Source organism: Rhipicephalus sanguineus, chromosome 1, assembly GCF_013339695.2.
Source record: "Rhipicephalus sanguineus isolate Rsan-2018 chromosome 1, BIME_Rsan_1.4, whole genome shotgun sequence".
NCBI classification, from domain to species: domain Eukaryota; kingdom Metazoa; phylum Arthropoda; class Arachnida; order Ixodida; family Ixodidae; genus Rhipicephalus; species Rhipicephalus sanguineus.
The window spans coordinates 262,031,218-262,057,411 of record NC_051176.1 but is presented as its reverse complement, the minus strand read 5'-3'; the positions used below and the strand labels follow the sequence as shown (position 1 = coordinate 262,057,411).

At 44.6% G+C, this 26,194-nt stretch overlaps 1 protein-coding gene across 2 annotated transcripts in view; it reads left to right on the top strand.

The window, feature by feature from the left end:
• LOC119378851 (transcription factor E2F4) overlaps window positions 1-26,194 on the top strand; it is a 44,409-nt gene that overhangs the window by 1,104 nt on the left and 17,111 nt on the right. For both annotated transcript variants that reach the window (XM_037647891.2, XM_037647894.2), the window contains exons 2-5: window positions 5,927-6,036; window positions 15,673-15,943; window positions 17,431-17,529; window positions 21,502-21,942. In XM_037647891.2, the coding sequence (XP_037503819.1) occupies window positions 5,927-6,036; window positions 15,673-15,943; window positions 17,431-17,529; window positions 21,502-21,942 (921 nt within the window). The remainder of the gene's footprint in view (window positions 1-5,926; window positions 6,037-15,672; window positions 15,944-17,430; window positions 17,530-21,501; window positions 21,943-26,194) is intronic.

The following is a 26,194-nucleotide window of genomic DNA, read 5'->3' as shown; positions in this document are numbered from 1 at the left end:
TGACAGGTCCAACAGTTTGAAACAGTCGTCTAACCTGCGACGGGCCACTATATCTATACAAGTTTCGATGTAGCGCATACAACCGCGAACTAAAGCTTTGACAAACGTTCGGACATCATAGAAACGGCCGTTATATTGACATTCGCCTCGGCGAGCGATCTCCTGCAAAATTCCTCACCATTATTTGCAGATGTTTATGCCAACACATTGCTATGGTCAGTGCTTGAAGTCCCTCTTTGTCGCATACATGGGCTGCTCCTATGTATGGTGTATGTCTTGGTATGCTTTAAGGTATGCGTGTACACTGTCGTCCTTTATGAAAGGGAACACGCGAGCGCGCAGCCTGCGCGCAGTGGCAGCTAGCGTACAGCACCATCAACCGAGAGGTGAAGAAAGCACGTCCGCTTTTGGCGGCATCGCTAACTGCGCGACCGAAGCGGGAGCGTAATCTGGCAGCGCTTGTCCACCGGCCATGACTCGTTATTTTGTTTGCCAATAGATGACGCCAAAAGCGGGTGCGCTTTCTTTCGCTGTCGGTTGATGGCACTGCAGGCAGCCGTAGCAGAGCTCAGGCCGCGCGCTCGCGTGTTCCCTTTCATAAAGGACGACAGTGTACATAGTTGCAATTAGGGGCTGCTTGCTGTAATCTTTTTTTGTGCAGTGACATTAGGCAGTACTCCAGGAAGAGGTCTTATACCTCAGTGTGTGTGTGTGTATGTTAAATACCTTAAAGGTTCTGGGGTGTTTAACCAGGATTAGCCTCAATGTGTAATACACACACAAGGCCAAACCCCATATACGCGAAAATGCACGCGACTGTGACGAGCGACACGACGTAGATCATCTTCGCGCAAGCAGTCGCTTGGATGGACAAACCCCATTCACGCGATGGCTTCGGCGAGCGATCTCCACTGTTGCTGGCATGAGGGCGTTTACTTGTACCAAAAGTGGCCCGTTGTCAGCGGTATGCAATGTTAAATACAATGTTTTGTTGCATAATGCTACATAAAATGGTTATCCTTGTCTTGCAGTATTTTTTTCAATCCCATCACTGCTGCTACGTGCCGCCAAGCCGCGTCACAGATGGCGCAGGACTTGTAGTTCCCGTCCCTGAGGTCCGCGTTCACGTTCAACAATGTCAACGTTGCGCTCGTCGCCGTTGGCCATGTTGATGAACGTTGTTGTTGATGCGCATCAATAAGAAAGTGGCGGCAATCAGCAATACGTCACTGATGCATCTTGTTCCAGTGTTTTGCTATTGGCTGCTTGAGCACAGCACTTCCGGGCGACGAGCGACGGATTCCAAATCTGAAAAACCGAGTGATCGCGCGAAATCGACCATGCGACACGTCGCGCGAACGGCTCGTTTCGTCGCTCATAGCATCGCTCGTCGCTGTCACGTGCATTTCGCACATATGGGGTTTGGCCTACACACAGTGTGTCGGAACAGAACGAAAACGAAAAAAAAAAGATATTTTTGACCGGAACAAAACTGTAACCGGAACTTTATGTATTATTTCGTTCCGGAGTGAAACCGAAATTTTTTCAATCATTTTTCGGTTCACGAGAAAACTTCGCAATCCGGAACAACTGAGCTCATGCAATGTGAGCATATCTCAGGGTACAGTATTAGCGCCTACCTCAGGCAGGAATTCCAAAGCAAAATATATGTTGAAATTGTGCAAAAAATGAAAAAAAATGGCAACCAGAGATGTTTATATTAACACAAGTGGACTTTCGCACGCCTGTCACGCAGGCCAAAGTGGAAAGGGCATTGTCGGCACTGAAGTTTGTTACAGCAAGCGCTGTTATGAGATCACAACAGCTGATTTTGGCACCATAGTTGTCCGCCGGTGTCCATGACCGCTACCATGTGATATAAGAAAAAATTAAATGAGAAACAAATTTCTAGGATCGGATGAGATTTTAACCCGCGCCCTCTGCGTGGTATTTGGGTCTTCCACCACAGTGCCACGCTGGTGCTTGTAACTCCTTCGCAAAAGTACTCTATACAGGCGTCATGTCGGGCAAGGAATCGCGTTATAATATGTAATATAGCGTGGCAGAAGAGGAAAATAATAAGCTGTTATCGAAGAATGCTAATAGCACAAAGAGTGTGTAGTTTAATGCTTCCCACCAGTGTTGCAGAGTTGCCCCACCAGAATTGGAATGACTCCGGAATCATTCCACATTTTCGCGACCCCGGAATGGAATGGGGACAACGCTTGGAGGAATGAGAATGGGAATAGAATTGCATCTTTTTCCGAAAATAGAGCACGTTTTCATCTACGTCCTGTTTTTCAAACTTGAAACATAATAGTCAGAGCCTCGAAATTCACAATAAAGCAGTATTTTTAAAATAGCTTGGCTAATTACAAGCACGGTACATCTATAAGCAACGCGCCTACTACAAACCGAGGCATAAGTTAGTATACAAACAAATGCATTATCCCAGCAGATACAGAAGAGAGAAAACAAATTATCCCTGCGCTTTGGTTCTCATTGATACCCCACATGAAAGTGGCGAATACTCTATGGACAGCCTGATCTTTATCTCACATGCAGTTTAGTATCTGACACACGTAAATAACATTTGCGGCAAGGAAAACATTGCATACTTGCGTACAGGCGAACACAGAAAATTCTCCTCACCCCATCCATACTTGCGAGGCGCGCTTGACAAGTGTAAGTGCTGACAAGCAGTGCGGCCCAGTGTTCTGTATTCGATACAAAGGCACAAGGTGCCCAAGTGGTGCACTGTTCCAACTAATACCAGCAGATCTAGAGGGTTTTGTCCCCATTAACCAAATGTTAGTTTTCTCCATACTCACGACCGTTTCAGATGCGTGGCAAAACTGCTTAGTCTTCTTGAATACTGCTTTTGTCAGCATAAAAATACGCTATGTCGTCATTTTAGTATCAACACATTTAAGCATAAACAATAATAAAACACCACCATTCGTTCAAACATGTTGACCACGCAGATACTATGTAGCGGGAGAACTACCCCTATGGGAATTAGTGAGGTGGTCGTACTGCACGAGATGTCACCAAGGTATACTATCCCACGACCATGGTAACGTGCTTTGCGTACTTTTGCAGTTCTGATGCATGTGATGACGTCAGTTTTATGGGGTGTTCATTTTTAATGCAATAAAACTATCAAGATGCCTTTCCTACGTTGAGTAATTTCAGGAATGGAATTGAACTACCCGGCCATTCCCAGAGTGCGAATGGGCCAAGTTTTTTTTTCATTCCGAGGAATTGAAAGGAATGGAATTGCAGCAACTTCTAATTCCCCGGAATAGAATTGGAATGGAATGGAGGCGCCCATTCCGCAACAGTGCTTCCCACCCACTGCAAAGTGCTCAGCCATAATTCTTCATCATCATCAGCCACAGCACAAAGTGCACATAATGCCTTACAGATGTGTAGCGGGTACCACGATTCTCTGAAGAATGACAAAAGATGGCATAGTGGGAACTTCGCTACCTCAGAAAAATTGCGATCATTTATGGCATGGTGGGTACCTTGCATGTGTACTTGTATTAGTTGCCCCAAGAGACTCTACAACGGGTTCTACAAAGTCCGCTCTTCCAGCTTTCGCTGTGACTGTGCTGCGTGTTCCACGCAGGCCTGGCGATTTTATTATCAGAACAGCGGTGTCCCTCCCACATCAGAGAATATACTCAATGACGTGCTGCTTCTGAGATCGTGCTCACTCCCGATTGACACAAAGCATTGAGCCCACTAAAAAAATTCGTATTTGTCTTTTGAGAAAATAAATACTAGGACTTTGAAATTAATACTGGTTTGTGCTAGTTGGTAGGAATTCATGGTACAGTTACTTCCACTCCTCTGAAGAACGTGTTTTACCCTTGTCCCACTTTCTTAAGAGGAGGGCAAGTAACTACATCACAAATCCAATGCCTTTTATGATTGCCTTTACTTCAAATTTTTGCATGTAAAAAAAAAACATTGCGAACTGTTATGGAACAATTTTTTTTCATTCTCGAACAGAAACGGAACGGAACTTTTTGCGGTGGAACGAAACTAAAACCGAAACGAAAAACATCTTGTTCCGACATCCTGCACACACATGCATACACATACACAAATGTAGTCGTGCTCAATACGACTTGCAACGCGGGAGCACATGGCCTCACTTCTTCAAAGATTGTGCATGGCTTCAACTTACCCTAATTTCCTCAACTTAATAATGTTTTCTCACTTAGGACCATCCCGAAGTGAGAGAACAGCACTTAGTTGTAAAAATGAAGGCAAGTTGAAGCCATGTGCAATCTTTGAAGTAGTGTGGCCACACGCTCCCATGTTGCAAGTCATATTGAGCGTAACTGTACATATAGTGGAATTGGACATATATCATGTGTAACCAGAATGTTATTTTGGGCCATGGTGTGTCTGATTTTCCGATGTGTATGTTTGTGTGTGTGTGCGTTCACATATATAGACATTGAAGCTAAAGATTTCGGAGGAGGGGGTTGTAAGTATGCATACATGCAGATATATATACATACAGTGGGTGTAAAAAATATCCACGGGGCAGGTAAACTTGCATAGACAGTGGCATTACATTTCCTTCTAGGTATAATATGGTAATAAACTGTATAGACATTGCATGTCCTTTCGCCACTTGTCACTTCATTATTCCATTCACTGTGGTGTGAAAATTATGCATACTTGTTCACATAGGTGTTCGTGCATGCACTTCATAACTAGGCAAGTTTAGTGCTGCTCTCTAGAGATAAATGAAGGTATTCATAAGCAGAAAGTACCATGTTGTATTACCGCAACCTACAATTTAGAGCATGTGTGCGTGAACAGAGCAGCACTTCTTCCTTTTTCTTTCTTTTCACTGCCACAATTCACTGCATGGCAAGCCTTTGTGTGTGTGTGTGTGTGTGTGCGTGTGTGCGCGCGTGTGTGTGTGTGTTTAAGCGATGAAACCCAACATTGTCACAGCTGCTTATGTTCGCACAGCCATACGCCGTACAGGATGGCATTGCCATCGCACAGTATTCAGAAAGTCTCGATAGATAACATTGAACATCTGAACGATTCAAGAAGTCTACAAAACTTTGACTGTACTCTTGCAGTTAGTTCAAATTAGGTGGGAATTGCCCAAGGGTGTAAAGGTACGCCAATAGAACCAAAAATAAGGCATTTCCGAATGGTTTCTTTCCGTGCCCTTGCTTTCTTCGTGTGTGCATGGGTAGGGCAAGGGAGGATTTTCTTTCATGTATTTTGAAATTTCTGTTGCCGCTATCTCAAAAAAAAAAAAAAAAGTGTCACATTGTTGAGCACATCAGGTAACCACAGAGTTTTATATAATTTTAAAACCACTTCAGCTTCCCAAGTCCTGCAAATGGCACCTACTAAAATTAAAATTATGGGTATAATAATACCATGGCTTAAAATGATGGTGGCATATTTCTGACTTTTATCAATGAACCCAGAGAAGTGGTTCACAGTAGTGCACCATGCAGAAGCTCATTCTCATCTGCATGTCCAATTGTGTTGTGAATTTACGAGAGTGCACTTATACTTCAATATAATGTGGACCTCTAAGTCTGTTATGGTCATGTTCACATCATGAAACCATGAAGAAGGGGTTGCAGTTCACTATTGTCTAATGTGTGCAATTGCAGCATGTGCATTGTTTTCCATGAACATGGAGCTGGCATTCTATTGGAATCAATAATTTCTTGCTGTACATGAGAAATTGAACTGTCCTTTCGCATGCTTATAGGCCAAAAAAAGGTATTTACATTGGATGCATTTGTGTATTCACTCATTATTATGTTTATCACTTGTTTGCAAGGCTGAGCTGTGGATGATTTCAGAGAAGTACAAATGGTGTGCACATGAGTGGTGTTTCCAAGGTTTTGTGGGCCTTCCATTGCAGGCTGCCGATATCCTAGCCGTTAGACAAAAAAGGAGAATATACGACATCACAAATGTTTTGGAAGGAATTGGCCTGATTGAAAAGAAGTCCAAAAACAGCATTCAGTGGAAGTAAGCAACTGTTTTATTGTTTCTTATTACTGCTGTACTGGTCTTTGTTGTGTGTATGCAAGTTCATATGCAAGATGTGTATGCACACATCGTGAGCATGATGTGTGTGCTAATATTATAACAAATTCTTGCTGCAAACACAGTTGCTGCTGTGCTAGACATGATTATCAATTATCCCTGCCATTGGTGTTCTAGGCAAGAAATGGTTATTTCATGAAATCTGAACACATCCTCGACAGGACATTTCCTTTTCAGGCCTTTTTTAGGTCGGGGGATCGAATCCCGGCCGCCGCGGCTGCATTTTCGATGGAAGCGAAAATGTTTGAGGCCCGTGTACTTGGATTTAGGTGCACGTTAAAGAACCCCAGGTGGTCGAAATTTCCGGAGCCCTCCACTACAGCGTCTCTCATAATCATATCGTGATTTTGGGACGTTAAACCCCAGATATTATTATTATTATTATTATTATTATATTATTATTATTATTATTATTATTATTATTATTATTATTATTATTATTATCCTTTTCAGGCTTTATGAGGCGTCATTATGCTTCCAAAAGTCTTAGACTTAGCAGAACAAATGAGTGGCATTTCATGGCCAGGCAATCGCCTTTAACCCTTTGAGGGTCGAATTTATTCGCGAAATCCGGTCCAGAAATGTGTAATTCTTTTATTGCTGAAATAAATTCTTCAGACGATGCTATTTAAAAACAAAATTGTCTAAAATTTTTATTCGTGACCGTAAAGTGACAAAAAATCATTTTTGATGTTACATACAAATGGTTTATTTGTAGTAAAATCAAGCAAAATACTAAAAAAAAAACTCTTATGGTTGTGCGCCCGTCCGGAAAGCAAAACGAGTGAAAAAGGGGCAGTAATCCTTCGTCTTATCGCCAACAAGGCGTAGTTAGTTTTTCCGAGACCCCAAAACTGGAAACGCAATCACGGTGGCGTTGTTTGTGTAATTTAGCGCCGCACGGAAACAGATGTAATCGCGCCCCGGGAGCAATAAACGATAGAGTAACAAGCAGTCACCCTTTGAGAGATTAGAAACCGAACAGCCATCAGCTTTGCGGGCGGAAGAAGCGAGAACCATCCGAAGGACGAAACCGAAACCAGCCGGACCGCGTGCACGCGTTCTGATGCGCAACTGAGAGCCACCGCGCCGCTTTGGAAAGCAAAAAAAAAAAAAAAAAGACGGAGAGACATCGGTGCATTAAAAAAAGTTCCACGTATTCCCGAAGCGTGGCAGCACATTCCAAGCAAGAAAAATGACCAAAGAAAGCGCGCGTTTGAAACCAACTGCGCTGTGGGCACGCTCGGTTGTGCAAGCGATAGCCGGCGCGCCATTTTGCGAAGCATAAAAAAAGCAACAACGGAGAGACATCGGCGCATGAAAAAAATTCCACGTATTCCCGGAGCGTGGCAGCACATGCAAAGCAAGAGAAATGAGTGAAAAAGGCGCACACTTTAAGCCAGCTGCACCGCGAACGCGCTTGGATGGGCAAACGATAGCCGGCGCACTGTTTTGGGAAGCAAAAAAAAAAAACACAACGGAGAGACATGGGCGCACGAAAAAAATTCCACGCATTCCCAAAGTGTGACAGTTCAGGCCAAGCAAGAGAAATGATTGAAAAAGGCGTGCGTTATAAAAATAAACGCTATGCCGTACATGTATGACGAAAACCCTTTGGTACCAGGAAGCTTCTGCCGTACATGTCCGGCGAAAACCCTCAAGGGGTTAATGGTGGGAACTGTGCTAAAGGGCACTAAAGTGAATTTCAGTTTTTGCTGTGCCATATAGACCAGAACACAGCGAATTCCATGCATAGCGCCATATTGGCATCGCGCCATCTATCGTACACACTACGAAACAACATGCCCGGGCTGCCATGCCAGCAGACGCTACACAGAGCAAACACGGAACTCCCGAAACTCAGCCCGTCGGAGAGCGTGTTTCGCGTTTTTTCTAGCCTGGACATTTTCGCTGTTTTTATTACAACATCAAGAACACTTTGCTCATGCAAGTCCACAATGTATACGCTATATATACGTGCTGAGCAGGCTGCGGAAGCAACCTTGTCAGGTACGTACGCTGTTACATTTGTAAATATAACGTCCTCGCTTAGTGAGTCGTAATTGCAATGCAGCTCTCGAAAGAGTGAAACGATGCTTTGTTGCTGCATATTACAAGTTCCACACAAAGTTTTGTGAAAACTCGCCATTTTAACATGCATTGCATAATAATTAGAGTAGGCTTTACGCGTAGTTTCACAGAACGTAATTTTTGTTCCACGAGCGCTCTTACAATAATGTGTCTTGCTCAAAAAAAGCGTGCTATCAGAGAGTATCACCTGCAGTGACGTTCATCGATCCCTTTTGGAAGCTATCTGCACGATTTTAATCCTGTAACGATGATGATTTACACGCGAAACTGTTAAGTTAGTTAAGCCGATATTGAAATGGGCGGAATCCAGCTGTCTCTTATTGTGTGCTGTGTAAATATGCTAAAAATTTAGCTGCTTGAGCTAGCACTACGCCTGCGACGTAAAGGATGCTGGCGCGAGTACTGTTTACTTACATGCCACTATATGTATTATGTGCAGCTGGATGCCCCGTGTCCAAATAAATTTGGGAACATCAAACACTGCAATGAAAGCACGAAATTCAGGCCAGCTGTTGAGGAACACCGTTCAGGAACAGCTGTTGAGGAACACCTTTTAAGGCGAAAGCTTGTAACCTTGAAGGCATGGATGCCATCAAAAGCACTAAAGCTTGATACTACGTTGAAAGTGGCAAAACATGCCGATTGCTTGTGCTTGAAAGCACTACCTTGCACTACATTTTCGTCCAAGGAAACGCTTAAGGGTATGAAGTGCACCCCCACACAAAAGCTCGCACCTGCTTTCAACCCAGCTGCGTGTCAGGCAAATTAGGTTCGTAAAATAAAATAGGTGGGCATCACACTGCAGAATACACGCAGTTAGTGTACTTACTCGCGCATTTTCACTCTGCTCCTAGTTTTTCTGCTTGAATCACAGTTATTCATTCGCGGCAAAGCTCAAACACCACGCCGGCGCTATTCCCGTGGCGCGTCATGATCGCCGCAGACAACGCTAAGTAATATCCGCCTGTTGCGCTGCTTGTTTTGGCATCCAAAGATGACGCAATAGTGCCTAGATGAGCTCTTATACGCTGAAGCGGCGTTAACGGGTACTTTTTCGCACTTTAAAGCCTCAGAACTGCAGCTTGCCCTGTTTACTTGATGCAACCCGCGCGCGTCTTGCCAGTCCGGTCAGCCTGGCGTCTGGGTGCGAGAGTATCCGCTCGGCTCGCCAGCAGCCTGGGTGCGAGACAGGCATGCACTGGTGTATAGGTCAGCAGCCTGGGTGCGAGACAGGCATGCACTGGTGTATAGGTCAGCAGCATGTGCTCTTGTTTGGGGCTTCTTTATACAGGGTATTCCAGTTAACTTTAGAAATATGCTGGCACTCTGTAAGATGATTCCATCAGCTGAAGGCATGTTGTTGACCACTTGTGGAACAATTCACAATGTTTTTAATATAGTGTCTTAGCATGATTACTCATGACTAAATGCAACTCAGTGTTCATTCAAAATCTTCACAACCCTTATGTCTGAAGATAAAAAACTTTTAAGAAACATTCATCACTTTTAAATTCCCTGATGCTTGCATACCACAATTGCAGTGCTCTGAAATACGCTGTAAATGAACTAATTGAGCTAGTGCTAGGGCAGCAACATAATCATTGGCTGCACAGTTCATGCCGGTGACTAGCCTTGCTCATGCTGCTGGAAGCAAAAGCAAGATTTGGCATTTTATGGTAGCAATAAGCAATATGAAGAAACCTAATGGTGTCAAAAGGTGCTCGCTTAGTTTCAATTCAACTCTTGCTTTATTCGAATGGCCTCTTCCTTTTTGTAGTTGAGTTTGTAGGAGTGGGCAAAAAATACCCTGTTTGAATAGTATTATTGGTGAAAACATGTGGGGACATGCTTCTATTTTTAGATACTACCATAGTCCCTCAATACTTTTTACTGGTCACGAAACTTCCCCGTCACTCTATGGGTACACTGTACTATGGGAGAGCTTTGTGTGCCGCCAACTTTGACCGCGGGGCGGCGCCACCAGTGTTAGGGGGGCACCCGCGGCACTCGTCGAAGCAGTCGGCGAGGCGACGGTGTGATGTGTTTGCTTTTGTGTGTCCTGCTGTATCGCGCGTGTGCGGTGCTTTCTGTGCGTCTTATCGTGTTCAAACGTGACGAATACTTAGCGGCAACGTGACAAACGATGCAGAAGACGTCCTGCGTGCCGCACGGTCGCTTCGGCGAACAAGGCGCTCGTCAAGGCCAGCGCGGCGACGCGTGCTGTGTTCCCTTTGTTTGCGTCGTTTTATCGCGTGTGTGCGGTGCTGTGTTTGCCTGTGACCATTTTCGTATGCGACAAATAGTTAGTGGCAGTTTCACGAACGATGACGAAGACATGCTGTGTGCCACACTGTCGCTCCGGCTATAGGAACCGCTGAAAAAGTATCGTTGTTTGTGTTCCCCAGCGACGCCGAAAGCCCCGAGCAGTGGACGCGGGCGATACCACGTAAAGAAACGGGCGCATTCTCGTTCATTTCACCAAACGTTCGAGCATGCGAAAAACATTTCTATAACGAGGATATTATTCGCGAAGACGAATGCGTTATAGAAGAGGTTGCCGCGCGAAAGAGTGAAGCTGAGGGCCGGCGCTTTACCTCGATTATTTGAATGTCTCCCGGCTTACTTGACCAAAAACAAGCCGGCACCTCGGCAGTTGCCTCACAGGCGGCCGGTCAAGCGTCGTTGGGAGTCTTCGGAGGATTCCAGTGGGGAAAATGATGTGCAGAGGATCCGCGTGGAAGTCTCCGACGAATTGGATGCAGTAAATCATGGTAAATATTGCAGTTTTACGCGGCTTGCTCTTCTGTGTTCTTCGGCATGCTGATTATAACGCAGGTTGAGCAAACGTGATGGATTTCGTAAACCTTTGTGTTTTTCTCCTTGTTCTGCAGAAAGTATGCCGACGGTAAACAAGGCTGAGGACAAAGCTTGCAAAACAGAGGAGGCTGTGTGCAGCTCTTCGGAACAGTTGTTTGTGCTGCTAAGTTCTTCACTGTTTGCCTTCAGTTTCTGCTTTCAAAATAAAATGATTATAGCCAGCAATGTACTGTTTGTTATGAATATATAGAATAGATGAAGCCCACTGGCTTTCACCTTTTAATAAGGTGCTAAAAGGATTGAATATTTCCTCTAGATCCAACAGCTGCACAAGACCCTTGTTCAACTTTCGTCCAAGTGAAAGAAGCTGCTGTAGAGCATGGCTGGGAAAATACATTATACAATCGCTTGGCACTTCGCAGAGTGCGAGGGTCCTTAGCCATTTTGCAAGAAAGAAAAAAAAAACTACGCCATGTGGCTCTGCAATGTGCCTGTAAATCTAAGTACACATGTTTTTGCGCCTCATCTCCCTGGAATGCGAGCGCTTCAACAAGCATGTTTAGCAGCACACCTTAGCTGCTTAGCCACCGAGGCTGGTAAAAGAGCGTTATCAGAGTTTTCGCTCGTATTATTACAATATTGTTGTGATATTCACTTCAGAGTTTCGTACGTGCAGTCTGCCCGAGAGAGAACTTAGCGACGCATGGGCCGTCTACAATTTTTTTCTCTAACGTAGTATTTCCTACGCCGAGCGTCGGTGGCGCACGGAAATGTACCAGTAACGTTTAACTCGGTCATGTATATTCAGAGGAATTTAAGCTAAGTATTTTTTCAAAGCACGGATAAATCGCCGGGAGAAAGTATCATCGCGTAAGTTGCGCGCGTCAGTACGTTTTTTGGTGAAGAGACGGGATTCACGCCCGTCGTACGTACGGCTGTGTTGGTCGCGCTTCTTCCGCTGGCGTCGGCTACAGCCTCGTGGAAAATAAAAAGCGTCAAAAAGGCGTGACCGAGCAGTCTTTGCTAAATCAGCGTGCAAGGCGTGGCTGCACGCCGATTTCGCCGCGATCGAAAGGAATAGAACACTGCCGCAACCGAAGAGACATTTATGGCCGCTACGCGCAGATACGAGTACGCTGCCTATACGCGATGGGTGATCAGTATATAAAAAAGCCACGCAAATATGTCCGTGAAGCCACCAGAGCGAGTCGCCGCCACGGAAACCTCTTGACGCACCAAAAAGCCGTTTAAGCGGCCGCGATGAAAGCCCCCTTGTCTGCACTAACGCCCCTGGCGGGAGATTATGTCCCTATACCAAACTTGGCCCGAAGTTTCGTGACCATAAAAAAGTATTGAGGGACTATGATACTACTGAACGAAACTGTGTGAATGTCTTGCATAATGTCTACCGCTGAAAAGGCTCCAATTGCTTGTCATTTCTTGTGATATTTTCGGTACCACATGTAGCTACTAGTGTTATATTTTGCATGGCATTGTCATGCTTACAACACCTAAATTTAATTGGTATAAATGTCCGTATATCAGCACAGTCTGCTAAGCGGTTGTTGGTCTAAAGCCCTCCTCTCTCAGTCCATGCCTTGAGACAGTGGCAATGGCCTCCCAGAACTTCACTGGCATTTTATCTATGGCATTGCATATTTGCATGAAAAGTCATGAAGAAAAGCTTGCACTTTGTAGGTGATGAGAATTACATAATGAGTGATTTTATGCTTATTGTATTTTGTTCCCAACTGCAATCTTATTGGTCATGAACACCTTTTCACATTTGCCCCTAAATCTCTACAAAAGCTTTAGAGTGGATTTATTATTAGGGGAAATAGGAGCAAATTAAATGTGAGACCATGGTGCAATAATGCGATGCACCTTCATAGGATCAGAGACTCGCGTTGTCTCAGCCAATGGCCACAAACAACATGACGTTTATGCCATGGCCCCCCACCTCTCTCCTTTCTTTTTAGGAAAAAAAAACAAGGGTAGTGATTAGGCTTTGTTGAGCTTGTGCTACCCAAATGGTTTACTGGGTCGTTTATCAAAATCCTTCGATTGCGAACTTAGCACTACCATCTTGGTAATCTAGCTTTACACAGCTCACATGCAGCACCGCACCAGTTCGTCAGTGTGTGCCTGCATTCATAACACCTGGAGCACATGATGCAAGGAAAATTTACAGCTGCTGGGAAAACTGTTAACCTTAAATGTTCTGCTTTCAGTCCAAAAATGGAATTTCCCTGTTGCAAAGAAATAGAAGTGGGGCTTACTTGAAATTGGTTACTCTTTTCCAAAATCAAAAAAGCTCTGCCATTTTATGAGTTTTTGGGTACTCGGGCTTGTTGTAATCTCCGTGTCCTAAAATATAAAAACACACACAGTCATAGTAGTTGGTCTCGAGGTGAGTACACAGTACCCTTTAATGTTGACACAACGCTCGGTTTTACTTGCCTACTTTTCACCACCAAGAAATGGCAGTTCGTTCGGAACCCCGTGCTGTCCCAGACCAAACTTACCTATTCTTATCTATGTTGAATTTAACAAAATACCCTGCCAGAAAGTGCCAGCAAGTGGTCTACTCTTTTCTGGCAGCAGCACACCCACTGCTAATTTTTCTTGAAAAGACCACTTCTAGTGCTTCTCTTCAAACATGTTTATTTGAACCATTAGGAATGTGAGAATAATACCCCTGTCACACGGGCACCCGTTAACTCCGTGCAACTCCCTCGTCGTTACGTCAACGGAGATGTGGTCCGTGTCACACGGTCTCCCTTACGTCAAGGAAGTTAAACGGAACGTTTCGCAAAGGGACATTGGCGATCTCCATTAGCGGCGGAATGGAGTACTCTCGTTCCCAATAATCTGTAGTTATTGAAAAAACCGCAAGCACAAAACAGCCGCAGTCAACACAATAATGAATTTCATTAATATTGAAAGTTATTTCACTGCATAATCCAGTCATAACCTGCGTTTAATGAAAAAAAAAAATGCGTATAAGTGCACATACTCTCCGCACCATGCCTCGCGAACAGTCGTCGTGCCGCCATTTTGAATAAGTGTCCCCGAGTCCGTGTGCACCGTTGTGTTTACGTCTGTGCATCTCGTTTCCTTCTTATTGCGGTGCTCTTCATTCTACTTCAGCACTACCAATAGTCATAGCAGTCGAGTGACGCGGGTTTTCTTCCTTCTCCGTCGACGCCGGCACTCGTACTGGCAGTACACGCGGACTGTCGTGAGAGCCATCCGCAGCAAAGGCTTCGTGGACTGGACGTGAGACCTGTACCCAGCTGATATTGGAAAGGACAACGTGATTTGGGTGGTAGCGCAACTTCAAAGAGCTCGCCGACAACTTGCATCGTGTTTGACAATCGGTACGCGTAGAAAAGACGCGTACCAAAACAAACGTACAGTGTTGCCAGCACTCCTGTCAAAATTACTGCCAACATGCTTGCAGGTACACGTTTATGTGATAAAGACAAAAAAAAAAGTTTGTGTCGATGTGATTAAATTATACTTTTTATAATCACACATACCATTGAGAATGTTTTCAGCGTGATTTAGACGCGAAATATTGCATGCAGACGTAGGTGCAGCAGCGCCTAATGGACCCCTTGCGGCTTCTGTCCGAAGCTCGTAAAATTGCCGTGTGACATGGGCACAACTCCATCACCGTCTAACTCCCTCATGGAGTTTTACATTGATGGAGTTTAACGAAGTTCGGTGGTGGCCGTGTGACAGGGGTATAAGAGATAGAAACCTCTATTTACAAGAAGGATCAACCATACTGCCATGTGGTTATGTATGTGCACGCACGTACACACATACACACACTTGCAGGGTGTCCATGCCATCAAACATGCAGGCACTTATTCATGTGTTAAAAATGTTTCCTTGATTCTCTTTTTGGCAAGTGGGAAAAAAAAGAGCAGCAACTGAAACTGATCTTTTGGAAATTGTTCTAATAACTAATGGGGACATGTCTGCCATAAATATCATAATTAAAGCACTGTTAATTTCCTATTGCAAATTAGAATATGAGAAACATGACGCTTCATCAGCTTGCTCGTAATGTAATAATATCCATTTTGTTTCATCCGCCTAAGATGACTTTTGTGTATAAAAGCTTAGTGCTTGATAGCCGAGATACTTTGTATATAAGCTTGTGTTATTCCTTGTGACTGAGGGACTTGGGTTACTACTGTTAGGTGTTGCTGTACAATGTCTGGTGAGGTAGCTGTTGAGTGCTTATTGCATGTATGAGGATGTCACTGCATCACGTACCATTTTACAGTAGGAGACTGCAGCTGTCATTCATTCGTCAAGTGGTGGGCAAGTTCTAGGTGTGAAAATGATGGTGCAAGCTCTCTGTGGGATTTGAAGGAAAACCCCTTTGACACATTCATTTCAACTTGTCATCGGTGCAAGTTTCAGACTGAAACTATAAACATTATTAAATTATGTCAGAGTGATTGGAACTTCTATCTTGTGTGTGTGTGTGTGTGTGTGTGTGTGTGTGCGTGCGTGCGTGCGTGCGCGTAGCCACTGTACTAGTGCCCTGACTTTTCTTTTATGGTGCAATTTCAATAAATTTTTAATGTTGCACGGAGAACAGAGGTTCACATGGTGATTTTCTGTTGACAGGGGTGCGGGACCAGGCTGCAATACATTAGAATTGAGTGAACGGCTGGCAGTGCTGCAGGGTGAACTGGAAGAACTTGAGCAAGTTGAGGCGACTCTTAATGAGCATAAGGTCTGGGCTCAGCAGAGCCTGCTCAATATTACCGAGGATGCCTCAAATGCGGCTCATGCTCACATCACCACACGGGCATTGCGAAGTTGCTTTCCAGACTCAACCTTGCTCAGCCTGCGTGGACCTCGTGACACATTCATTCGTGTACCTGACCTGAGGCAGGTGTGTGGTTGTGTGGTTTTAATACCGTTGTCCCATATGCATGAAGCCTGATGTCTCACAGGAAGAAATGGTTTGTTGCTCGGCAGTTGTGTAGATTAAGAGCTAGTGAGTAACGACATTTACATTTCTCTGTGGCATTCTGGTGGCTAAGCATACAGTTTTAAAACACCACTAGAGAAGACGTTATTTCGAAAAGCTTTGTCCACACCACTCGCAGGAGTCATAGATTTTAATATTATCTGCTACATCATGACTGAGATTCCTCTTTGCAAAGTAACACTGTTACATAGTTTTCATGTATTCCCCGCACATATGTTGATTGCAGAAAATTTATCTAAACACTAACAGATACAAGTACAAGACAAATAGAAATTTACTTAAGGAGAGATGTGGGTCTTGAAAAAAAATTTTTTATTAGTTGGGTTAACTGAATGACATTTAATACACTTGTTCAGTTTTTTCTGCAGATTCCGAATCTTCAAGTAGATTTTTATTATCTGCATTAGAACAAAAGTTATGCAATTTCTGAGAGCATATTTCTTACGGTACTTTTTGGCAACTTGGCTTTGTCAAACATAAAAACAAAATATGTGGCAAGACTGCCAGAGAGTTTGTCTAGCCGATGATGCTAATTTGATTGCTTAGTTAAATTTTCTGCATTATTTATTGGAACTTGGTATCCTCTCACTGTTACAAATGTCTTATTCTATTTGCATTAAAATATCGCATGCATTCATTACTGTTCCTTCGTAGTTACATTGCCATACGGTGCAGTGCTTTTGGTGAATTGCTTCTCGGAAACTTTATTTTTTGTAAGGGGTACAACTACAATCTTAAAATACATAGTTCAGCTGTAGCACAGACAATACACAAGGTCTTGTGTATTGCTTGCACTGCACTTCGACTTGGGTCTTTCCATCAACTAGGCCAAGTATTCACTGTTACTGCAGTGTTGGAAGACCTGGGTCTGCAGCCATACGGAACATTTCAATGTCTGCAGAGTTAGTAGTCTACGTGTATATTGAAGACAAGATTATGGTATTCTTGACGCAAAAATTGCACCATTTTAAAGAAGAAAGAAAAAAGAAGGAAGCAGTGAATTTTCAGTGGAAGTATAAACTGAAAATGCTGAACCATAGATATAGTCATTCACAAGTAGTCATCCGGCCGATTGAGGAACTTGCGAGAAACTCCCGAAAAGTGGGCATAGCTATGAGACAAAGGAACAGTGCATCACCAGATATATGTAGAGTGACTGTGCTGTGACGCTCTACGTGCATCTGGATCTCTTGACAATGGTGCTGTATGTGCATCTGGAATTTATTTGTGGAAAAAAAAAACTCAACTGCAGTCATGCCATTTGGTACACACGACTGCAGTGCCTGGGAGAACATATGAAATTAATTTTGTTCATTCGTATAGTACCTTAAAGAATCGCTGTAGTTGCCATTTAACGGTGCATCTTTAAAGAAAACTGTTTTTTGCAGGCTACGGAGAAACAGTACTGGGTTTATGCGAAGTCTGAACAAGGAGCCATCAATGTTCTGCTTATAGACAAGGATCCTGTTGACGAAAGTTCACCACCCGTAAGTTTGGTCTCTGATGAAAGTAATAGTGGAAGGTTGAAAGTTGTTGTGGATGAACTGTGTTTTTGTCATTTTTGTGTTGTTTGGGTGCTTTTTTTTTTAACACGAAAGTGTTTTATGCTGGGGTCCACCATAACTTCACTGAAGTATTTTCATCGCGGATATGATGTTGTAAAATGTACACTAACAGATGACAAAGAAAAAGTTCTGTCTCTGGGAATCGAACCCACGACCCCTAAACAACTCTGCCACGGAGCGTACGTTCTTCAGCACACTAACAGCGAGCTATTTATATACACCATTTACCGCTGGCAGTGCTCAGAGCTTGGTGGTACTTCAGCGTGTTCTCATTATCACTAGCGAGATGGCGCGAAGGGAGCGCTTTAAAGGTCATTGCCCCATTTGTTGCAATGCACACACGCCTTTTACCTATAGCACCAGTACTTTGCCTCACAGGGCGTGGTCACCCATGCGCGCGTGCTTACCTCATGATGGGGGCGGTTTCTACGTCTTGTGCGTTCACCGCAAAGGTTGCGTTGAAGTTACAGAGCGCATGAAGGTCACTTCGCTCACTGCAGCGGCCGCGCTCGTGAAAGGAATGTGCTGCTCAAACATATAAGAAGTGACAATTGTGACAGTTGTTAGTTCGTGCTCGTCCTGAGTATACTTGTGCATTCATTTCGTGTGTCCTTTGTGTATGATGGTGCTATAGCTGCCAAACACCAATAGACATTGTACAAGCTCTCATATATCAATGCACAATAAACGCTTAACTACCTGTGTGAAGACGCATTTCACTTTCGTGTTATACCAATTCCTATGACAAAGGGATCAGCCATGTTTTCTCTGTAAATAGTTAATCAGTCATATCACAGATATAAACAGGTGAAAACACATCGAGTGGCACAGGAGCGAAGTTGCATTAGAATGTGGCAGTTCTAGTATTAGTGTTGACATATCAGTAATACTTAAAGGGACCCTGCAACACTTTTCGAGCATGGTCAGAAAATGCTGCCAATCGGCAGTCGAGGCTCCTGGGAACACGTGAGCCAAACATTATAGTGCAGCACACTGCCTGGAATTTACAATTCATTCTCAAAGTCAGCTAAAAAATTACTCCCTCTTTCGACAAATGATGCCATAAACCCTAATGATTGCGCCATAAACCCAAAGTCCATGGCCATTGGCTGATTTGAGCATCACGAGCTGCATAGTTACCGCGCGATGCCACCATGTGCCCGCGCGCTCGCTAGCGATCACTGGCTTAAAGTAAGTCACGCGTTCAAAGAAAAAAAAGAGGGAAAAAAAAGTGCTTAAGGTGATGACGTGCGCTGATGAACAGACATAGCATATTGCCCCCCGAGCGAGCGTGCGGCTAATTCCTGCAACTCCGCTCGTACTTCACGGATTCTAAAAATTTTTATGGCAGTCGATTCATGAGGCAATAAACTCCTTTAATGAAGCCATTCAATTATTTCTTAAAAAAGTGTTGCAGGGCCCCTTTAAAGGCGTACTGACACCACCTTTCAATGCTGACTTTACCCCACCATACAAATCTCCTGTGTACAGAGATGGCTCTGATCAATTGTGATGCTCAGGAAATGCGGTTAAGATATTTTATTTAGACATTAAGGTCAATTTTCATGTGGCGCACCTACTGCGCATGACAACAGTCTACGGTGTTAATTCTGGTGACTCTGATTTGCTGTGTGAGAGCTTTGTTGGCATGTCAGGATCGTTTTTTGTTTCATGAGGGAGGGAGGGCGACTAATCCAGCCACGATGCCCATGCTGAGCTGTACATGATAGTGGGTTAAACTACTTTTTCTAGGGACGTGTCAGCACCTATCCCAACTCATGTAACAGCAAGAAAAAGTGGGAAGGATGACGACAGAGATAGAATGTCATCTTTTCCACTTTTTTGCACTGCTACACAAGTTGCAATGAACCAACTAGCCCAGCAAGCAACCATTCTGGAATACCTTTCCCAACTGCCGTGAGGGGAATTCAACTTGTGGGGCACTTTTATGTTGCTTGAAGTTTCATGTGTTGGGAGTCACTGCTACTTTGTTCAATGCATATCCTGCCAACTCTCTCAATTTGCCTGGGAGACTCCCGATTTCTGGCCAGTCCTCCTGATTGTATGGGCACAGCTGTAAATCTTTCGATAAACAGCTCTAACACCACTTAAAATTAAAATAACAAAGGACAGTGGTTCTAAAAATTTTCTGCCCTTGAGGAACCCCAACAGCGTGCTGTGGGACCCTCCCTTTTACCCGCTGATGTAAGGGAGGGGAGGCCATCGCTTTGTGTGTAAGCTTGGTTATTTATGGTTTGGCATGTTATCTTTATCTCGATGAAGAACTCATGATGACATCGCATGCAAAGTTAGCTTTGCCGTCGTACAATGTTATGTAGTGAAGCGGGCTAGGTATGGAAAGGGGCTACTAGATTTCGCAGGTCGTTGCACATTTCACCCTACGCACGTGTGTAATCAGTTACGCACGTGCGCTATAATTATGAGCCCCGATATCATTGCCAGCATCGAAAAGTTTCATTGCAATCATTCAGAGCTCTCTACACCATTACTATGGCCCTGAGAAGCAAGAAATACAAACGTTGTAGTGTATATAATATAGTCACGACCCCCCTTAGATTTGCAAATATCCAGATTTTCGAGGTCCCTATTTTGGCAGATATGTCAGTGTAAGCATAATTTTTGTAATACAGTTAAAGCTCAATCTAACGAAACCCGATTTTACGGAGTTCCTGAACTAACAAAGAAATTTCCATTGCCCGGCAGGTGCCCGTGGAGTTCAGTGGGGTCATCAACTCAAATTAACGAAACTAACTAGGCTTTAAACCTGATTTAACGAAGTCTTTCCGAAAATAAATGAGTAAAAATGTGGTAATTTCTTTCTGATTTTGACACAGGCAGGTTTTTCGAGCATGCACTCTAATGCTGTCGAGTTAAAACGTGTAGCCGCCCTAGCCACAACCCTGGTTTTATTTTGACAAGGCTACATGCCTTGCTCATGCATGAAACAATGTAATCGATAGTAGGCAGCGCTGTTATGTATCAGATGGTGCTAGAGGCAGTGGTGTTTTATTGTTCCTGTAAATGCTCCTACAGAAACCCTACAGTGGTTGCTTTCGTTATTTCATAGTTTATGCGAAAGACGGCCTTGACCATCTCCTCATATCTTTCTGGTTGTCGGCTTGCTCGCACAATCACTTCTATCATTTTTGTTGTCTTCATATGTCGGCAGCCTGTCGTATCTTGTTGTGGCTGTCTACCTGGTCTGCATCACTCAGACATGGGAGGCTCCATGTCCGGACCGCCCGCGTGGACTTTTAAACGTGCAGGCATGGGTTAGTAGTAATTACAATGCCATAGTGGCGTCTGGCTGTTGCTATGTTACAGTTTTAGATTTCGAGGGACCTAAAAGTGCCTTTCTCGATTTTACGAAGTTGTCAACTTAACGAAGTAATTTTAGCGTGGTCATCGCATCATTAAATCGAGTTTCTACTCTATATTCTCATTTTAACTTTACCATGTTCAAAAAGCTGTTTGTTATTGTGGATAATTCTAAGCGAATGTATTCAGTATATTCTGTTATAACTTTTCCAAAGTTTTTTGAATCCATTTACTATATGTAAAAGTATATAATTAATTTCGAAGCCAGAAAGCAGAAGAGATCTATTTTTGTCAAGTGGTGACATCATAGCAAAGCGTCACCCATCAATAAACTTTGCTGAATTGGTATGATTTTGTCACTTAGGTATCAGGTCTTTTGTCTTGGCATAACTACTATTAACAGGCCCTCATGAAGTGCCCCTAGGGAGTGTTACAAAAGCTCTTCCATTTTAATGTTGCTGGGATTATCTTTGACTGCGTAGTCAGAAAAGCAGTAACTGTGGCAATGATATTCGTCATGGGACAGTGTAGTAATTTGCAGCTGTCTCTGTTTAGTTGCAGGTTCCCCATCAAGAAAAAGCTTCTGATATGGCTGAGGCCCCTGCTAAGGCCCCTGCTGAAGCTCCTGCTAAGGCCCCCGCTGAAGTCCCTGCTGAAGCCACTGCGAAGGCCCCCGCTGAAACCCCAGCTGAGGCCTCCACTGAGGCTCCTGCTGAAGCCCCTGCTGAAGCCCCTGCTGAAGCCTCAGCCGAAGCCTCTTCTGCAGTTACGACTGCTTCGAAACAGGACACAGAAAAACCGGTTCCTATGGAGACTGAAGATATCCAAGGCGAGGAAGTGGTGTCAGCTGAGTCGGAGCAGGCTGAGGCTGCCTCTTCAGAGCGGGATTCCGCAGACGATGACAATCCATCACATACTATGCCAATGACTCGTCGCAAATCTCGCCAGCAGCAGTCACCTGTCAAACGAAAGCTCAGCGACAGTAAAGCCCCGAATGTAAGTTTTATTGGTTGGCTATGCTGTGTGCTGCTTCTGTTTGATACGTACAGTCGAACCCACTTATAACGATCCCACATATAACGATCTATCGGTTATAACGACCATATATCGGTGCACTTACGATTTTCCTATGCTAACCATTGAAGCTGCGTCCACATATAGCGAACATTTTTCAAAGCCTCCTACTTATACAACGAATACTTCAGACGCGGTCGCGGTAAAAATATGGTGCATACGTAGCGAAAAAAAGTTAAAACATTCCTTCCAAAGCGTGACAGGAGAGCGCGCTCGCGCGTGCGCCGCTCCAGTTAACTCGCTACCACGGTGCTCGCGACTAAGATATCCCAGATCGGCGAGCACCGCACGCAGATTTCGGACGCTGCGAGCGAGGTCACTCACTTTCCAGGCGTTTCTTCAGTGGCAGAATGGAGGAAGAAAAAAAAATAGTAGGCAGCATGAAGCCTTGCGGTCAGCTTTCGCACGGTAACCTATCCTGACGCCGTTCTCTGCAGCTATGAACGCCTGCGATGAACCAAACAATGCCTTGGAACGCAAGAAGGCATAAATGCAAGAAGTGATAACCGCGATAACTTTCCATCGCAAAAAGGTTCACTGCGTCCCTAAACTCGTCGACACCACAATGTGCCACAAAAGGTCGTCCGTCTTTTCGGTAACGGCAGAGACCGGTTGATCGGTGATTATCACTTCCGCGCTATTGCGGTGATGCTTTCGCTGATAAGCGTCAGAAAAGAGTGAAGGCGAGGTGGCGGCCGTCGATGAACGTGCCATTATGACTTATAGCCAACAACCTTATCACAGTCATCTGTAGATATCCGCTTGGCTGCGAGTGCGGCGTACGCTGTACACTGCGGATTTACGGCGGAACGAGCACGCCATGCTGCCGTTCGCAAGTTCGCCGCCGCCGCGTCGTGCGAGACCGCTCTAAAGTGCGCGTCACTTTGTAGAAACGAAAGTAGCTCACTGTTGTTGAGCGGCGCGGGCACCGAGAAATGTCGATGCACTGACAGCGAGCATATACTGCGTGTTTGACTACGTGACAACTCAAGTGCGCCGCGGAGACGTCGAGTGCGCGTTGCTTGCAAAATGCTTGTTTTCGCCGCATTGAATGAAGAGGCTAGTTGCCACACCCGTGCACGGTCCGGAGTGAAGCAAGCACGAAGAACGTACAAACGCGCACATACGGCATACAGCAAGCGGCCCGGCAGTGACTCCGCGAGCCGAGTAGGCGACGCGCTGCACGCAACTAGCCAGGGATGATCGGCTCCACGTCGCGGTACCGCGCTTCGGTGAAATGGTGTCAGCTCATTGCAAAGGCGGTTAATTCACTCGTGAGCACGCAGTGGGCGTCGCTTCACGATGCGAAAAGGCTTAGCTTGTCACCGAAGGGGTTGTTAGCACTTTAATAAAAGTGCAAAGAAAAAAAAACGGCTTGGCCTCTAAGCGCACGTTTTTAGAGGGGTACTGACACGAAAATTTTCACTTGTCGTTATTTTGCGGTGAACGAAAGGCCAAGCCCTCAAGACCCTAGAAAAGGTAGTGCTAAGCGCGAGTGCACCCTGAAGAAGTAATTACAGTGTGTTTTTAAAAGCTAGTTTCGGTTCCTACTGTACCCTGACGTCACAACACGGTATGAGCTTCTCGTCACGTGCTCGCACAATATACAGTGATGTTTCCACGGCCGCTCCGCAACGTGGCTCCGTTGGTGACGTTGAAGCGGCCATTTTGAATGTTTTGGTGACGCACAAGTGGCCATCTTGGAAGTTTTGGTACCTGACGTCATCACAACTAGCCAGACTGCTGCGTGAAGTCACCAGAATTAGTACTGTAGCCTGACGTCAAGCTAGTGTCGATGTCGGTAGGTGCGCCATGGAAAAATTGACTTTAATGTCAAAATTAAATATCTTATCAGCATTTGCCGAGCTTCACACTTGCTCAGAGCCGCCTCTGCATACAGGATATTAGTATGGCGGAGTACACTCGCCTTCGAAAAAAGGTGTCAGTACCCCTTTAAGGGCGAGTCCATATACAACGAACTACTGATATAACAACCACTTTTCGCCACACTTTCGAGTTCGTTATAAATGGGTTCAACTGTAGTAGTTTTTGTGACGGCTTGTGGCATTTTGTGACATAGTACAGTTAAACCTGCCTATAATGAACCTCCATGCAACGAATTTCTCAATATTATGAAGTTTTTATATTCCCTGCCATTACTCCATAGCAGCACATGTATTTGCGACCTCTATGTAACAAAGTGGCAGCGGGAGACACCCTAGATATAAGGAATTTTTGCCACTGACAACCTAGGAATTTGGCCCCGAATTTTGTCATTTTGGCACAAGCAGCAGCTGCATGCATCTTCTGCGGTTGCCCCACCGACGACTGAGTGTGAAGCGGTGGCATCGCGCATGGCGTGCTCGAAGCCCTGGCGAGGCGAGAGCGAGCGTTCACTTGTGCGTGCGGGTGTGCACAAGGCAGTCAGGCAGGCCTGCGCCCCTTGATCTGGCGTTCTTGCCGCCACGGGCGCATGAGTGGGTGTGCCCTTGCCCCCCACCCTTCAAACCTCATCCAGCCGCTTGCGGGTGATTCTATGCTAACCACGCCGGCTTTCTTTAAAAAGAAATAAAGAAAGAAAAACTGCTTTTGCATTGGCAGCGCCACTCTTCGGTTGTTGCAGAAGTCTTTGAACTGCACTTCCTTGCTTGAAAAATTCTTGCTGCGCGTCGTTAATGCCGTTGCGCGTTACGCTTCGAGTTCGCGTCGCATATGGAGAGTAGGGCACTGCACGGGCACAGGCCGGCCCGAAAGCCCGGGCCGGGCCGGCTAAGGGGTTGTTGGATCGGGCCCGAGCTTGGTCCGGGCCCACAAAAATTTTTAGAATCCGTCTAGTACGAGTGGAGTTACAGATTTGTTGCACGCTGTAATTGCATTCTCTCTTCTCTCATCTCGACGAGGAGCGCTCTGGAAGCTAAGCAGGGAGGATTGGCACGGGGGAAGGAAGTTACGTCACATGCGCATCATGACCTTGAGCACTTTTCCTTTCTTTTTTTTTTCTTGATCACTTGGAAAAATTGTTTACGACCTTTTTAAAATGACAGAAAGGATAATGGATGCTGTGCAGCATTCCAAAGCAAGCACCAATATCCTTTTTCTTGCCGATTGAGATTGCTTGCAAGATCAATGACACCTTTTTTATTTATTTATTTATTTTTAAAATTTTATTGTTCTGTTTTTCAACCAATCGAGGTCACTTGCAAGACAAGCGAGCATACGTTTTGTTTAGTAGTGCTATTGCCTTGATGCTACCGACGTTTGTTGCATGTAATGCGACAACGCGACCCCAAATATTGTGTTAATGCATCACACACTCAGAATGCAGAACTACTTGCTGCTTAGAGTGGGCAGTAAAATGAAACGCTATGTGTGCGCTCTTGCAGCTTCTGAGATCTGGCAGCACTATCTTGGCAGCCATAGGCAGTTTGGTGGGTCATATAATGTTATTCAATTTTTGAAAGGGAATTATGGCATATATTTATGTTGACGATCATAAAGAAAAGAAGAGACGAGCATAATTTGCCTTCATAATGTGTGTAAAGTATTTCTCTGGCAGTTACTTTTGTTCTGTGATCCAGTTTTTTCTGGCTTTAAGATCGCTGTTGGATAGGCCTCGATCACATGCCAGTTCAAGGGCTGTTACATTAATAAGCTCGGTCTTCACAGAGTTGCGTAAGAAAGCCTTCGAGCTTGCCTTCAAGGTCTGGATAGTTTCTCGTATTGAACCCATGAAGATCTCTTTGTTTGCAGCACACATGGACGCAGTTCTTGGGAACAGAAAAAAAAAAATGGAAGGTGAAAAAAAATTGACGCAACTGCGGTATCTTGCAGCTTTTTTTTGGTGTGCGACATAACTTTCCTTTTATGTGAGGTTTTATAATGAAAGTGGGGTGCCACCGTTAGCGCTTCATTAGGAACAGATATGATGCACACTGGCTGCAGTCAAGCATGAAATAAACCTATGTGAACCCACAACAATTTTGGCTCTGTTGCCATTTATGATAGTGATAACACTACATCTGACCCCTCTCATTGTTACCAATGCCTTGAATGTGATTTTGGTTTCATATCTGATTGCAACACATGGGAAGTCTTCAGACACGTTTTATTAGGGACAGGCATAATTTTTTGGCTCTATAAATAACGCCAATGCGACATGGGACAGCAACAGATC